We start from the raw sequence: 17,495 nt of genomic DNA, 5'->3' as shown, positions 1-17,495 counted from the left end.
GGAAAAATATCAAAGGACAGAAATCGACACTCATCAAATCATTTCATTGGATTTTTTAGTTACACAAGTACTTGGCATCAGACACAGGTGTACCATTTCAAAAGAAAAAAGACCAGAAACACACGTTAGCAAAATCTCTGATGAATTTTTCAGTGCATTTAGAATGCACTTACACATTATTCAGTATTTACCAGCATGGCCTGATTATACATGTTTTTCTTTACTACTCTTCCTGACATCCAACAGTTTCAGCTTTCCATGTGCTGTTAAGGAGACGTGTTGCTGGAAGTCTCGGCTGTCTCAGAACCATGCTGCCTTTCCATGTGTTTTTGTTCCATGGTGTTTTGAGTTGATTCCTGTAAGCTCCGCCCAGTTGTTTCCAAAGGCAAAGCCCAGGATGCCACTGTGCCCAGCAAGCAACATATTAAATACACAGACAGAGTCAGGTAAACTGATGTTTTCAGAAGTACCTGAGGGGGGACAGACACAAACATGCATCAATACATGTTCAATACACTTTTATTCTCCTAGGAATTTTTAGGAATGCTCTACCTGAGCAATAAATGGTGTGACGAGAGCTCCAACACGAGCCATCCCACTGCTTGTACCAATACCAATAGCCCTGGTTGCAGTGGGAAAAACCTGAGAAGGCCAAAACAAGATCAAAGAAAACGGCATTTTAAAAGAAAATTCTACTGGGATTGACTAAGCACAATAAGCCGCTTTGCAATTAAGCTTTACCTCAGGTGTATAAACATACGCAACCTGCCAGCCTGCTGTTATACAGGCTCGAGCAATGAAAATAAAGACTATGAGAAGTGTCCTGGAAATAGAAAAGAAAAAACAGTGTCTTGAAAAATATTTAGGCTGTTTTTTTTATTTTTATTTTAAAAACAAAGTTTATTTGGAATACTTCTCAGTGTCTGTATAACTTATTTGATGATTTGATGAATGTACCTTTGTGTGCAGGTGTACAGTGGCAAGATACACAGAGAGAATGCTAAAAAAAAAAGTGCCATGCTTTTTTTCCGGCCTATTCGATCAATCATCCACGCGGAGATCAGAATACCTATTCTGACATCAAGACATAAATCACACAGTTGTCTATTAGTTGCATGTAGCTTGTATAACAATGTTTGAATTTAGGTTGATTAACTAAAAAACAACACTTGAGAGGGGAGAATGACATATGGTGCCACGTCACCTGGAAATTCTGCCAAGGTGGTCCACAGAAGGTCCTCATAATCATTAAAAGTCAGATATTTGCACTCCAAATTGCACTGAGGTTCCATACTTGAGTTGTCAGTGACTGGAATTAGACACAGTTTTACTGACATTCACAATATACACAGTTAATTAAATGTGCCCCCCAAGTGTTTAAAATGAAATGAAATTGTTAAAGAAATGACATCAATTGAGTCATTACAAATCAAATCAAAACCGATTTCACATGCTAGTTGTTGCGAAAAGATATTACAGACAATTTACACTACCGTTTCAAAGTTTGGGGTCAGTAGTCAAAAGTGACAGTAAAGACATTTATGAACTTTCTATTCAAGAATCTTGAAAAATGCATCATGGTTTCCACAAATATATTAAGCAGCACAACTGTTTTCAACATTGATAATAATAGGAAATGTTTCTTGAGCACTATATCAGCATATTAGTTTGATTTCTGAAGGATCATGTGACCCTGAAGACAGGAGTAATGGCTGCTGAAAATTCTTCTTTGGCATCTTATATTAAATATTAAAATAGAAAAAAAAAAAAATCATATAAGAAAGAAATCATATTTCACAATTTTACTGTTTTTACTGCGTTTTGATTAAATAAATGCATCCTTGGTGAGCATACGAGACTTTTTTTTTTTAAACAAAAAAATAATACTGACCCCAGAACATTAGTGTAGGTTAGATTTATGGTCAACACAAACTGTGTTTAGTTTGTTCACAATTAGTACTTAAAAACCACTCACCACCACTACACGTAGATCCTGCTTGAAACAGCTCAGTGGTTAGCAGCACAAGACCATAATATGAAAAAGCACTACATAACCTGTGTTAAACCCAAAACAAAGATACGTTTTAAGTTTTACTGTATGTGGAGGGATTTAACATTTTTTAACAAAACGCATACCAGATAAACCAGATCAGAAGTGTCGTCTTGCGGTATTCTGGAATAAAAAGATCTCTAATTCTCCCACGATCAGTCTAGAACACATAAACACAATTCTTTTTGCTACTGTAATTTACAATATAAACATAAAAATCCAAAATGAAACATTCCGCAATGTAGAGAAAAGATGTAGGACTGGCAGCTCCATATACCTGTGTGTTGGATTTAAGTCTTCCTGTAGGCATAGAGCTCCCATTGGACGCTGCTATTCGTTTCAGAGTGTTCAGGGCCTTGTCTTCTCTGCCTCTCAGTACATCAAATCTAGCACTCTCTGGTAACCACTACATGACAAATGCACGCAATCAGCATTCAAAGTGTAGAATTAATACAGTATCTAGAATTTCAGGCACCTGTACATGAGCCTTGTGTCTAGTAACAGTTTAAAACATTGTTACAGCCATACATACACAGCAGGAGGCAGCAAAGATAACAAGAGGAAAAGTGGAGAAAGCTAGCAGCCATTTCCAGCCTAATGTGGGCATGATCATCATCGCCAGTAACACTTCAAACACAGCACCCACGGCCCAGAACACCTATCAGGACAGCAGATTTTTTAAATGATCAAGATCATTATAACACTGTGGTAAATCTCATTGTGAGAAATTTTTTTAAGGTATATTTAATAATAACCTACAAAACATTGCCTCAGTCAGTTACAACATTAACCATCTACTGAGTGCAGTCAAATTTACAGTAATTTTCATACTAAAATAATGTGTGCAATAGTTTGAATAGGTCCTAATTACCCCTAACAGGATTATGGATATCCCTCTGGTTTTCACTGGGAGGAATTCAGTATATAATGTCACACTGTAAGGAAAGGAATTTTTTTTATTTTTTTTTATACAATTATAAAATTACATTTAAATTAGGGCATGAAGTATTATTACAAATTATTTAAAAAAAATTATATAGAAACTCGGCAAAAAAAGAAACGTCCCTTTTTCTGCATACTGTATTTTAAAGACTATTATGTAAACTCCAAATAAGCTTTACATATCTTCAGTGGAAAGGGTTTAAACAATGTTTTCTATAACAATTATGTAAATGATTTTTGAACTTTCTATTCATCATAGAATTCTGAAAAAATGTATCATGGCTTCCCCAAAAATATTAAGCAGCACAACTGTTTCCAACATTGATAATAATGAAACGTTTCTTTTCTGAAGACTGAAGAAATGGCTTCTGAAAATTCAGCTTTGCCATCACAGGAATAAATTGTAATAAAATTTCACAATATTACTCATATTTACTGTATTTTTGATCAAATAAACAAAAAACTTTTGAAGTTTTATTTGATAAATATACAGAAAAACAACACAGTGGATTATTCTAGATCAGCAAGACTGGTCAGGTTCTTCACAGTAGTGAGCAAAAGCAACACTTCACAGGTTTAATGGTCCCTTAGGGAAATATGGAAGTTTAGATAATTTTTAACAGGTGATGTGAAAGCAATGCTCAAAGCATATTGGCACTAATGAGAGTACAATCATGTAGCACTACTCACAGTTTCAAAACGTAGTATCTATATTCAGCTTAATCTCTAGAACAAAAATAAAAAGACCTAAAAATAAAATGTTGCATCTGAGTGTTGCTCACTTATGAATGTGACTTATGACTGAGTGTGCACTGAAACCATAAGTCACACTTCATTGTTTGTTCATTGATGCAAAAACTCACGACTGAGGGGCTCCTCCCAGGCCAAATCCCACAAGGCCTCGCAAGACTAAGATCCAGCCGTAAACAGGTGCAAAAGCACTGAGAAGCCCATAGTACAATGTCCACACCAGGCACAGTATTAAACACTAAAAGATGGAGACAGTGTTGGCAATAATGACTGCTTTATGTTTATAGTTATATAAAGAATGCCTGCATTGACATTATTCATTTACTGATTTAAACCAAACATACCACTTTACGGCCATACTTGTCTGAAATGTTTCCCCAAAGTGAGGAGCTGAGCATCATTCCAATGAACACTACCTGACAAGGTACGTACAAAATAATAACAAGATTCAAAAGATTAAATACTATAAAAGTCTTGACAATACTAAGAGTATGGCTAGCATTAACCTTAAAAATGAACACATTCTTCTTTACACGATATTCTATCACTTTTCATGAAACTATAGCCAAATTTAACCCCAGGAGGTGTTTAACCATGTTAGTGTACAACAGTAAATATACTGACCGCTGTTATGAATGCCACTTTCCAGCTCGAGAGCCTCCATTCACAGCGCAGTTGAGGAGCTACAATACTAAGGAGCATCATTTCCATAGAATCAGCCATCTTCACATGGAAATATAGGAATTTCGGCGAATAAGTTCAGCTTTCAGCAAACAAGTTAAGTAAACAGAGCGAACTCTAATTAAAATGTCTTACCCACGCAACCCCAGTTAGCATAGACAGCTTCCACTGAAACATTCCAAAACCAATAGCCTCAACTGCTTCCTCCACAGTGAAGGTTTCTAGTGAAAAATAAATACTCACTTAATGATGTGAGCTAGTATGCTAGTATGTATGTATAGTATGTATTATTTCTGAGCTAGTGTGAGTGTATTCAGTAAAAATAGTGACCCAGTGAGGAATTAAATTCTGTTTGAACTAACTGATAACCTGATGCTGCAATGCTTGTGACACAAATTCTATCTATTTTTTCCCCCTGAAAAGCCCATGTGCCAAACAGATTTCAGTGAATAGTTTTGACTATTTGCTTTGCCGGTGATACCGGCAATAGTTTTGATAAAAAAAATAAAAAACCCAAGTCAGGCCTTAATCACCATTTTAGCCTTTAACCATTCAACGCAATCCTGGAATAAAGAGAAATTGTTCAAATTGTGAGTTCATCTACAAATGTAGGATAGAGATGCCAACCTGACATTCCAGAGCTTCGGATTTTGTCCTCCAAATCCGCTTGCTTCGGAATAGTGCAATCTCCTTCATTGCTAGGCTCATTATTCCCAGACTGCTCCTCATGAACCCTAAGGATGTGTTTTCAAAAATACAGACTTTAGCCTTAGCACGGTTATAAAATCCAATGCAAATCTGAAACTGATTAAATATTTAAAATCAGTATTATTGAAGCTGCTCTAGGCTTTTCATTTCACAAACTAAACATAATTTAAGACTGCATCCTTTGTCTGACATTTCCAGGCTACGGTTTTAAGTTCAATTCAATTCAATTTTTACTATTTTTACAAGTTAACACAAAACACACATATATTACCTGTTATCAGCGTCTTTCCATCGTTTGTAAGGCACTTGCGATGATCTTGTCAACCCACTCATTTCCCTCTGCTATAATGGAGCCTAAACCATAACAGCGCATTTAGCTATAGAACAGGTTAGACCAGTGTGCGATCACATCACATCAAACAAATAACATCAGTGACGGTAAACTTAGGGAGGGAGCTTGGCCCTAAGTAGTTACATAGTCCTCTATAGTACAACCCACGTGGCATCATGTCCTCCCTAAACAACAAGCCACTCCAGCCCTAATCCAGGTCAAGAGAATGTGTGGGATTCTTTAGGAAAATCTTATTCATTGCCATTAGAAAAGTTCATTAGATAAACAGTAGTATTAGGGATGTTACGAAAAGGGTAAACTATTGGTTCTCATCAACTAGGCACTTCGTTCTAATTATAATATGCCAAGGATGGCTGCAGGATGACACAAAAAGTATTTCAAATATATTAAAATAATCAAACTTGTGTAGCGTCTGGACCAATCAGACACACACAAATGATTCATTATATTTAACGACCAATCCAGCAAGCTCACTCTCCCAACAAAGGTTTGTAACCCATCCCTCGAAAACTGCAACTAACATTCCTAAATGAAGCCAACACACAGGCAGAACCAGGTCTCTGGTTACAGGACACATGAAGACTGATTTGACCTCAAGGAATTTGCAGAGAGTTGTGACTCTCACTTAATTCTTCTTGAGAAGGAAAAATAAACCCTTTTAATCCTATATATTCTATATATAATAATAATAATTTGTTACATTTATATAGCGCTTTTTCTGAGACCTCAAAGCACTTTACATAGAAGTGGGGAATCTCCTCAACCACCACCAGTGTGCAGCATCCACTTGGATGATGCGACGGCAGCCATATTGCGCCAGAACGCTCACCACACACCAGCTTACTGATGGAGAGTAGACAGTGATGAAGCCAATCAGTATATGGGGATGATTAGGAGGCCATGATCGACCAAGGGCAAGGGGCAAATTTGGCCAGGATGCCGGGATTACACCCCTACTCTTTTTCGAAGGACATCCTGGGATTTTTAATGACCACAGAGAGTCAGGACCTCGGTTTAACGTCTCATCCGAAGGACGGTGCTCTTTTTGGCAGTATAGTGTCCCCCTCACTACACTGGGGTGTTAGGACCCACACAGACCACAGGGTGAGCACCCCCTGCTGGCCTCACTAACACCTCTTCCAGCAGCAACCTGTTTTTTCCCAGGAGGTCTCCCATCCAGGTACTAACCAGCCCTGCTTAGCTTCAGTGGGCAACCAGTTTTGGGCTACAGGGTGATATGGCTGCTGGAGTGATATAACCACTTGAGAAATGTATAAACATGTATCCACTTTTCCCATCTCATGATTTTCCTTTATGGGGTTTGGCCTATGCATTCATTATCTCTTTTAAACTCTTTTGGATTAATGTTTCAGACTTGCATAGTATGGTTAACCAAAATCACATGTGTAGCATGTTTGGTCTCTATGAACTAGAATATTTTTTCCCCATTTGTTAATTTACATTTCATTTTGCTAACTCTGTGACGCATTAGTATTTTAAGAATATTGAAGGTTCTTTTCTTAAACACCCAATAAAATTACATATTCAAATGCCCTGCTAGTACGCAAAGGCCTTGTCCACACTAATACGTCTTCTTTTGAAAACGCATATTTTTCTCTCCGTTTCGGCCTTCCATCCACACTGAGATGGTGTTTTTATTAATAAAAACGAACGCTTTTTTCGCATTGTAGTGTGGACTGTCAAAACGGAGGTATTTAAAAACGATGATGTAAGTTTTGTCATGTGACAAATTTTGTACCAATAGATATTCATGTTTATACCGGTATTGTGCCTGTTATGTGCTATTCACTTTCACACTGTTGCTAAAATATGTTATGCACACTCTTCATATCACAGTCCAGCAAAGATGACAGAAAATTTACTCACATTTGCTGTCCTGTGGCAATACATGAGAGCAGTTGCGTTTTAGACCAAACCTATGTTGACAGAGTGCGACCTAGACACAACAGTGAATGGTGAGACACACTGAAACATCGGAAAACGCCTGAATACACTACTGTGGACGGAGAGCGTTTTTGAAACGAAAATGCCGTTTTCAAATGTATCCGGATTAATGTAGACATAGCCAAAGGATCGTAAAAAAATTCCCTCCAAAGGAAACAACTTCTCATTGGCTCACACTGCTCCAGAGGGAGTGACATCTTCACACTTTAAAAATCACTGATCACAAGATCATGCCTGTTAGTTCCATTTTCTGAGAAATCCTGATGTGAAGATGAAGATGAACTAGAAGTCTTCTAAAGACCTTTGCCAAACTTGTGCCAGGCTGCGGCTTTGTCTTTCAATTCACCAAAGATCCTGACTCCCACTGGTTCTCTCTCATCAAGACAACATCAACAAAGATCAACTGGAGCCTCAACAAATTGCATCAGGACAGTTTAATTCAAATGGGCGAGACAAGCAAGTATCAAACTTAGTCTCATTATTTGATACATTAAGTATCCTTCCTTACCCATTTTAAAGAAGGGCATTTTAGAACTAAACTGAAGGTTTGCTCAAGGCTGTTGATCTGCTGAACTTCAAACAATGCTATAACTTCTTGCTTCCCTGTATTCTGCTTCAGCTCTCTTTCCCTTGGTAAACTGTATGCATGTATGTGTATGTTAAAAGTAGTTTAAGTGTTTAGTCTAGTTAATAAAGTCTTGTTCATGTCACACGTAAAGTTGTCTGTGTTTCATGCTCATATAAACTGTCCCTAATCATGCAGATTTTGACTACATGCTCTAAGTAGTACTTTACAGTAAGAAAGACATTTCCCATATCCCGGAAATAAACATTTCTTAGAATTAATAAACAATTAACACTGAGTGTTCACGGTACAAACAGGTTTATTGATTGTAATATTAATTTTACTATATTGAGTTAATTCTATTAACTGATCCAAATTTTCATAATTAATTATAACAAGTTATGATTAATTATTAATTTGTTTAAGCTAATTTGCTACATTGAATCTAAATGTGGCAAGCAGAGTGGGTTACAGTTGTTTTTTACAATCATTTTGGCACCAATTACTTTAGATCGCCCACACACAAGATACCCATAGTTTCAATGTGTTATAGTTAGTACAATCATTAAATATTGTTGTACAAAATATGTGATGCAGGTTTCATTATGGTTCTATGCATACATACTGTAATAGGACTAGAGATAATAGCACAGACACAGCGGAATCATTCAACAAAATCTGAAATTTATTGATGAAATAATCAAATTAATCAAAGGAAAAATTTAGCTACAAAAAAGAAAAAGAAAAACTACAGTACAGTAAAATGTCAAACACTTCTGTTTCCATCAAACCTGTCTTGTGGATTTGGCCACAGGTTCTCATCCACAAAGCAATGAATGTGATCATTAGCTAAACATCTAGGAAAAAATGTTATGCCATGGCACAGTGAAGTCATTGCATGCGTTATCCATGGACTGGAGAAGAGTGACTTGTTCGTGAAGGTGCCTATCATTTACCTTCCACCTTCATGTGGATACAAATTCCTCAATTGGGGCAAGGAAAGGAGAGAATGGGGGTAAATATAGGGTGATAAATTCAGGATGGGCCGAAACCATGCTTCCACAATTTGAGCATGGTGAAACTGAAGATTATCCCAGACTATTACACACCATCAACTCTACAGAACTGATTTAGCTCATCAAGGAAGGCTAAAAGGAGAGCTGCATTATATGACCCAATACGAGGTCTGCGTCCTACCACACAATCTTCAGATATAGCCAGAGTGTTGCACGGTGTACCGATACTTCAAAAGTATCGCGATACTCGGAAATTAAAAACGTCACGATACCTAAATTTATCAGTATCGATACTTAAATTTTTTTTTTTAAACGCCTCCCTATGGACGTCTGTGTTTTTTTCCTGACGCACGCAGCAAAGAACCTGCCGCTGTCAGTGTCATGTGACAAAATACTACAGCGACATGGCTGCATGTGCGAGCACAAGTGGTCCACGACTCGTAGAAAGATGACGCGAGGAGTGACATATGGAAGTACGTTGCCTACCTTGCTCTGTTGCACGGTGCACCGATACTTAAAAAGTAAATCGGAAATTAAAAACGTCACGATTCCTTAATTTATTAGTATGGATACTTCTAAGAATGACCGGCTGCGTGTCGTGCCCGTTTTTATTTCGGCTCCCATGTTAACTGCCTGCGTGACACACGCGTCTGGGCGCGGCTCGAGGGAAACGCGTGTATGCTAGAAATAGAACCGACGCCTATTTTTCACGCGACACGCAAGCGTGTTGGAAGCGTTTCCAGGCAAAATAGAATAGGAAAAGATGTTTCTATGTCATTTTGACACGAATACATATTAATAAATGACATTTTGATGTTTGAAAGTTTTGACATAAATACAATAGGCCTATAAATGTAATTTAAAAAAATATTATCGATTTTCAAATATTGCACCTCTCAATACAGAACGAATTATTCTGTAGCCTATTTTGCCGTCAACACTGCCGACGTTGTCTTTGCTGCTATATATTTATGTTTAACATGAAGTATAGTATAGGCCTTCCACAACTCTCTCCCCAGATGTCAAATATATCACCAATGTGGCTTATCATATGTTACCAATATTAAACATTGTTTAATATAATCGCTTTGAATTTTTATTCAAAGTTCAGAATCAAGATAAAGCTCATATGTTTCAATATGATAAATGAGATAATGCTGCTAAATTTATATATATTTTTTTTACCTTGAATGTCATTGCTCTAATTTATTTTTTATATTTTTATATTTCATACTTTGTTCAAATGTTTTATATATCTGCTGTTCATATGTTCATTTATTAGTGTGTTATATGATTAGAATGTTGTCCCGGTTTTAAAATAAAGCACAGCAATGATATTTGAGAGTGTTTCTCCCTTTTCAGGAAAAGTATCGAAAAAGTATCGAAATCGCAATACTTGACTTGGTATCGGTATCGAAACAATAATTTTGGTATCGTGACAACACTAAGCCAGACACATGGTGATATTGGCTCCACGTTGTCCAGGCACTTGGACGATCAATTCTGACCTCTCCTCCTTGCCTTGGCTAGATTTGACCACCACATATTCCTTGTCTTCCACCTCCCACTGCTGGCTCCATGTTATCGCTATGTTGAGTATGTGAGTATACCACTCATCTCACTATATATGAGTGCCACAATGTGAAATCAATCACCAAATCTGAAAATGTGGTCTGTAAAAGTGGTACATGAGACTATAGAAACCCTGTCTGATAAATAATGATGATGAAATATTACATTCATACTGTAGATAATGTAGTCCAACTGAGTCATGTTCCATGGTAACTGGTGTCAATTGATCTTGTTATCCTGAAACATTCACAATCTAAATATGTAATATTGTTCATCAGTTTCCATAAAAACTATGCATCAAGAGTAATGCAACAGTTACTTATCATTTTGAGCAGTTGTATCAATTGAAATTTAAATCACTGTAATACTTTGATGTTAAGTTTTGTCATTTTGAACAGGTGATTTTAGTTCAATGAACAATTGATCTTAAAGGGATACTCCACTTTTTTTGGAAATAGGCTCATTTTACAACTCCCCCAGAGTTAAACAGTTGAGTTTTATCATTTTGGAATCCATTCAGCCGATCTCCGGGTCTGGCGGTACCACTTTTAGCATAGCTTAGCATAATGAATTGAACTGGACAAGACCATTAGCATCTCTCTCAAAAAAATGAACAAAGAGTTTCGATATTTTTCCTATTTAAAACTTGACTCTTCTGTAGTTACATCGTGTACTAAGACCGACGGAAAATGTAAAGTTGCGATTTTGCAGTACCATGAGTCCAGCAGGCGTAATGATATGACGCAGCGCCTGATAATAGTCCCCAGCTTGGTAGCCTATTATCAGGCGGCATGCGCTGCGTCATATCATTACGCCTGCTGGACTCATGGTACTGCAGCAAAGTTTCTTGATTATTACGCAGGAATGAGAGTATAGTTCCTAGCCATATCAGCCTAGAAAATCGCAACTTTACATTTTCCGTCGGTCTTAGTACACGATGTAACTACAGAAGAGTCAAGTTTTAAATAGGAAAAATATCGAAACTCTTTGTTCATTTTTTTGAGAGAGATGCTAATGGTCTTGTCCAGTTCAATTCATTATGCTAAGCTATGCTAAAAGTGGGATCCCCAGACCCAGAGATGGGGGAGTTGTAAAATGAGCCTATTTCCAAAAAAAGTGGAGTATCCCTTTAAAGGGATAGTTCGCCCAAAAATGATATTTAAGCCATGATTTACTCACCCTCAAGCCGTTCGAGATGCATATGTCAATCTTTTTTCAGACGAACACATTTTCAGTTATTTTAGAAAATGTCTTAGATCTTTCAGTGGTTATAATGTGAGGCAATGGGGTCCAGCTGCTTCAAGTCCGAGAATGTGCATGCATCCTTCACAAAAATAATCCACCCGGCTCCAGGGGGATAAACGAAGGCCTTCCGAGGGTAATCCGTGCGGTTTTGTCGTAAAAATGTACATATTTAAAACTTTATAAACGAAGATAACTGGCTTCCGGTGGCGGTCGGTGCGCGTTCATGGAGATGGATGCTGGCGTGTGACGTAGGACGTAGCGTAGGAAGCGTTGTGACGTAGAACGAACGTAGAGTTTTGTTTTGCTCTGCTCTCTGGCTGCGCTGTCACGTTCGTTCTACGTCACGACGCTTCCTACGCTACGTCCTACGTCATACGCCAGCATCCATCTCCATGAACGCGCACCGACCGCCACCGGAAGCCAGTTATTTTCGTTTATAAAGTTTTAAATATGTACATTTTTACGACAAAACCGCACGGATTACCCTCGGAAGGCCTTCGTTTATCCCCCTGGAGCCGGGTGGATTATTTTTGTGAAGGATGCATGCACATTCTCGGACTTGAAGCAGCTGGACCCCATTGCCTCACATTATAACCACTGAAAGATCTAAGACATTTTCTAAAATAACTGAAAATGTGTTCGTCTGAAAAAAGATTGACATATGCATCTCGAACGGCTTGAGGGTGAGTAAATCATGGCTTAAATATCATTTTTGGGCGAACTATCCCTTTAAGGTTTATGTGCATTGTATCAAAGCAATTGGAAAACGTGTTAAGAGTTTTGAAAAATGTTTTGATCATCAGTTGTGAGTTTTGGGTCTAGAGTTTTGAAAAATGACATGAAGGTTCTGATATTGCATATAACGGTAAGAGCCGTTGGAACGGAGCGAGGCAAGTGGTGCGAGTGCTAATGAGCGTCACCTGCATGCCACACCAGTCTCAAGTCCCACAGAGGAGCTCCAGAAGGATAAAAGGAGGAGTGATGATGACAGTGGAAGACGAGAGAGTACCAGGGGAGTATTTCAGAAAGCAAGGTTACCTTACTGTCAAACACCCTGAACTCTTGGATGATTAAACCAAACCTTGCTTACTCGAGGTATGCTGGTTCCAAAAATGCGTCCGGGAGTAAGTTTAGCCATCTATGTTCTCAAGACGTTCTCAACAGAGCGACGAATCGACGAGTCACTATGGAAACGGGCGCTAAGAAAAAACGCACCATACTACTACTTTCTTCTTCTTTTGTTTAATGGATATTTAAATAGTGCATATCGCCACCTATTTGGTGGTTGTGCAATCATTTTTCAATCTTTTCGTTGAATAATCTTTAATCATTGTGAATAAGAACTATATTGTTTGTTTGATGATGATTATAAAATAAAAAGACTAATTAAACTAAATAACATCTGTGCTTGCAAAGATAACATGGCTGTAAAAGTTTATTTTTATGTTTAGTAATTTTTTTACTCCAGGGGGGTACTCCAGAAAGCAGGTTAAGTGACATATCGGGGAATGCAAGCAGATAACCTTTCGTTTTCAAAAACGGAGGTAACTTTCAGGGTCTGCTCTGGAGCAGCTTCTGTTCCAGGGTTAGTCTACTTCAGAGGTGTTCAGCGCATGCGTGCCCTATTGATGAAGCTTCGGTGGGCATGACAGAATGCACACACAATATTCTATAATATATATATATATATATATATATATATATATATACATATACTTACTATTACTAGTTATTTATATTACTTTCTATAAATAACTATTGTTTTTATTGAAGAACATACAGTTCTGGAATACATCTAATATATTAATTTAATTACCCCACATTAGTTCATTTAATATATCAATTAAAAACAGGCAGCTTCGACATAATTACAGTAGAATTACTGGAAATATTTTAGCATATGGAACATATGTCTTGTACAATGGGAGACCTTTTATATCAAAAAGGTTGAACTAGAGTCAATGGTAAAGTAAAAAACAACATTTTTGTACCAAGAGAGATCTCACTTTTGGTTAAAAATGTTCATGTTTTGAATAATTCAAACAGAGGTCTGACATTTAGTCATGTGATCATGTGACCTGTCATGTCTATGTTCAGCTAACAGTTACTGTCATGGTTTAGGAAACACGGTTTAGGTTTGAAGTTTCGCTTTCAGTTTTGCAAATGGTAGAGCGAACCTGAATTTGCATAACATGGCAGCATAACAGTGATGCAGCAGTATTTGAAAAGGGGTCTCTGAAAAAAAAAAGAAACCCACCAACAGTGCATATACTTATCTTACTTTGGACATGTCAAAAGGTAGGTTAAGTTTCTGAGAAAGTCCAACAAGCTCTGTATTTAAATGACTGTTTCAGGTAATTAGTGAAAAAAATAATGTATTCAACTTTTATGCATTTCCTATACAGCATCCTGCAGAGAGCAAGTTAGTGGTGAGAACATGCAGCTGAGTGAGGAGCAGCTACATCAGATAGAGCAGAACAGACGCGCCGCACTGGAACGACTGGCCAGCCGAAATGTACCTGGACCTGTTGGTGAAAGCTGGCGAAGACAAATTGGGGCTGAATTTACAAAACCTTATTTTACAAAAGTAAGTGATACGCAGTGTGAGATATTAGCAAAATAACAGTAAGAAGAGAAAGTAAAAAAGACTTGTTCCTGTTTTGGTTATTTTTTTCCAGCTAATGTCTTTTGTTACAATGGAGAGGAAATGCTTTACTGTCTATCCCAGCCCTGAGCAGGTGTTTTATTGCACAACTTTGTGCGCAATTGAAGATGTAAGTTCCTCAATATATGAAAAGGAAGAGGTATAAAAGATAAGTGCTTTATAGTGAAATTTCAATATACTACAGGTTGTGTTTGTGTTGACAGGTAAAAGTGGTCATTCTTGGGCAAGACCCCTATCACCATCCAGGTCAAGCCCATGGTTTGGGCTTCAGTGTGCTGAGGCCTAAACCTCCTCCTCCTAGGTACAGCATTGTACTTAACTGTGAACTGTTAACTGTAAAAATACCTATTTTGCAATCATCTCACCAAAATTACATCTTAGGCAATTCATACAGAGCGTGTTTTTGTGGTTAAAAGTGCAGGACGCACAAAACAGTGCAACGTAAAAAAAAAAAAAAGAGCAAGGTCTAGAGACGCATTTTTAAAGAGATTTTCTGTTAACTTGAGCCCCGCATTTTTAGAATGGTGTGTCATGAGTGATACGCTGCAAAAGAGGCAAGACACGAGTGCAAATATCAAACACATCACATAAAAAAACAATGGAAAAGTAGCACAGTGGAATGGAAAACCGTGTTCTGCGTGTACAGCCTCTTACTGTAAATCTCTAATGAGAATTCTGTATTTCCATATTTGTTGACTTGCTTCACTTATTGCAGTTTGGAAAACATATTTAAGGAGCTGACAGAAGATATTGTTGGTTTCCAGCACCCAGGTCATGGAGACCTCACAGAATGGGCTAAACAGGGTAGGTGATCAACATACACTACCGTTCAAAAGTTTGGGGTCAGGAAGATTTTTTTAAAAGTCTTTATACTTTTATTCAGCAGAGATGCATTAAAGCTGCAGTCCATACCTTTTGGTGTTCTAGTGGTTAATAAACAGAACTGCATGTGTCTTGCGGAATAAAATTTAGCCGGAGCTACTTCTATCTGTTTATGTCTATGACGAGTCATGCAAGCACTACTCCGCAGTGGTACGACCCGTACTAGTCTAAAATAGTCAGAATAAACACTTCTTATAGGTGTACCGTAGTGATTTTGGATAAGACAAAAACACGGTTTGAAAATGGATTCATGATGTACTCGCTTATAAAATTTGAACAAAAAAATGTATGGACTGCAGCTTTAAATTGCTAAAAAATGACAGTAATGACATTTATAATGTTACAAAATGTTACAACTGTTTTTAACATCAATAATAAGAAGAAATATTTCTTGAGCACCAAATCAGCATAGTAGAATAAATTCTGAAGCATCACATGACACTGAAGACTGGAGTAATGGCTTCTTAAAAAGTAAGTTTTGCCATCACATTTTAAAATATATTATTTTATTTTTAATTTTATAAATGCAGCTTGGGTGAGCATAACAGCCTTATTTCAACAACATTTAAAAATCTTACTGACCTCAAACTTCTGAACAGTTGTGAATGAGCCTGTTTCAAGTTATAGCATCATTTGTAAAAAAAACAAAAAAACTAGGCCTAACTGATTTATTAAGTTGAATGTAAATGTTCTGTCCATTGTCAGGTGTTCTGCTGCTAAATTCTGTGTTGACAGTGAGGGCTCAACAACCCACCTCTCATGAGGGTCAAGGCTGGGAGCGCTTCACAGATGCTGTGGTCCTGTGGCTCAGCAGGAACCTCAATGGCCTGGTCTTTCTGCTTTGGGGCTCGTATGCTCAGAGGAAAGGCAGAGTGATTGACAGAGTAAGTTCATGGAGACACAATTATGAAATGTAAATATATTTATCAGGAATAAAAGATTTTTACTTATTAAAGATGGTTAATGCTTACGGTTATACCTGTCACTGTGCACTTGTGGTATGAATAATCACAGTTGACTGTAAATATTGCAGTTATAGGCCTACAGTGGCACTGGTGACTAAAAACTGTACCTTTAAAAATCATTACGAGGCAGTAGTTTAAAGGAATATCTGACTGGCTGTTTTTCCCCCCCAGAAACGTCATCATGTCCTTGAGACTTCACATCCATCACCATACTCGGCACATTTAGGCTTCTTTGGATGTAGGCATTTTTCTAAAACTAACATGCTACTTAAAGCAACAGGAAAGAATCCGATTGATTGGACAGCTCTCTGAAATAATATTGCGCTATTTATTATTTAAAAAACAATTTTTTTTGTATAACAGAGGGGCTATGGACATTATTCTACATTACAGTTAAATGTGTTGCATTTTATGCTGCAGTTATGTTGCAAATGGGTCACAACTCCCTGTAGTGAGGTTGACCTTGTAATCATCATGCCAGTTGTTATAATGCAAATAATTACATTATTTGGACAATAAATGAATACAGTTAATGAATGTAATCATTCATTAGTCATATTAGACAAAAGGAGTTTTATTTTATGGACTGACCACATATTTCAGCTTCAAATTAAAAAGTAAAAACAAAAACCTGTTAGATAGATAGATAGATAAATAGATAGATATTTAAACTAAGATATGAAAGATATTATATCAAAATGCTCAGGATGAAAATGTGAATGTGATTTTAAGATATCATTTTGGACAGATAGAAGTAGCAGAGAGAAACATGTAATAGCGTTAAACACAATCCTCAAGTATTGCCCAAAAAGTTAGTCATTTTTAGACAACGCAATCCTGATTTCAATAGCTTCTCTTGAATTGTACAGAAAAAAAAAAGAGAAAAAAATCACAATGTATTGTATATTTAGATCACAATATGTAGTCTGCCTTGAGCATTTGGGAATGAGGCCAGTCGCAAACTAAAAAAAAGAAAAGAAAAGAAAAATAGGACACTACGACAGCCCATGTAGAGCATGTTTCATAGTGGGATGTCCATAAATTCAGGTGATGCAGCCATAATAAGCAGTGTCCCACTTCAACTCTTCTTGGATCTTGTCTGTTTTTTTTTTTGTTTTTTTGGACACCAACGCATAG

At 37.2% G+C, this 17,495-nt stretch overlaps 2 protein-coding genes across 3 annotated transcripts; one reads left to right on the top strand and one right to left on the bottom strand.

Moving 5' to 3' along the window:
• Positions 1-36: 36 nt before the first annotated feature.
• On the bottom strand, positions 37-5,550 carry svopb (SV2 related protein b). 2 transcript variants are annotated; one of them, XM_082169556.1, is made up of 16 exons: positions 5,403-5,550; positions 5,051-5,157; positions 4,559-4,644; positions 4,367-4,465; positions 4,087-4,158; positions 3,856-3,980; positions 2,922-2,985; positions 2,583-2,708; positions 2,328-2,456; positions 2,137-2,210; positions 1,976-2,055; positions 1,205-1,309; positions 958-1,069; positions 742-823; positions 553-642; positions 37-470 (listed from the first exon to the last, which is right to left on the bottom strand). In XM_082169556.1, exons 1-16 carry the CDS (start codon positions 5,462-5,464, stop codon positions 267-269), a joined length of 1,617 nt encoding a protein of 538 aa, XP_082025682.1. In that variant the 5' UTR covers positions 5,465-5,550; the 3' UTR covers positions 37-266. The 2 variants fall into 2 exon arrangements, with proteins under 2 accessions (XP_082025682.1, XP_082025683.1); XM_082169557.1 differs by lacking the exons at positions 37-470; positions 553-642; positions 742-823 and having other exon boundaries at positions 964-1,074.
• Positions 5,551-14,004: 8,454 nt separating this feature from the next.
• ungb (uracil DNA glycosylase b) lies at positions 14,005-17,488 on the top strand. The gene is made up of 7 exons (XM_082170603.1): positions 14,005-14,144; positions 14,252-14,433; positions 14,525-14,620; positions 14,715-14,812; positions 15,227-15,315; positions 16,099-16,277; positions 16,530-17,488. Exons 1-7 carry the CDS (start codon positions 14,135-14,137, stop codon positions 16,668-16,670), a joined length of 795 nt encoding a protein of 264 aa, XP_082026729.1. The 5' UTR covers positions 14,005-14,134; the 3' UTR covers positions 16,671-17,488.
• The last annotated feature ends 7 nt before the right edge of the window (positions 17,489-17,495 follow it).

This window comes from Leuciscus leuciscus, assembly GCF_965113295.1.
Source record: "Leuciscus leuciscus genome assembly, chromosome: 5".
NCBI lineage: Eukaryota > Metazoa > Chordata > Actinopteri > Cypriniformes > Leuciscidae > Leuciscus > Leuciscus leuciscus.
The sequence above is the reverse complement of the archived record's forward strand: the minus strand, read 5'-3'. Positions and strand labels throughout refer to the sequence as shown.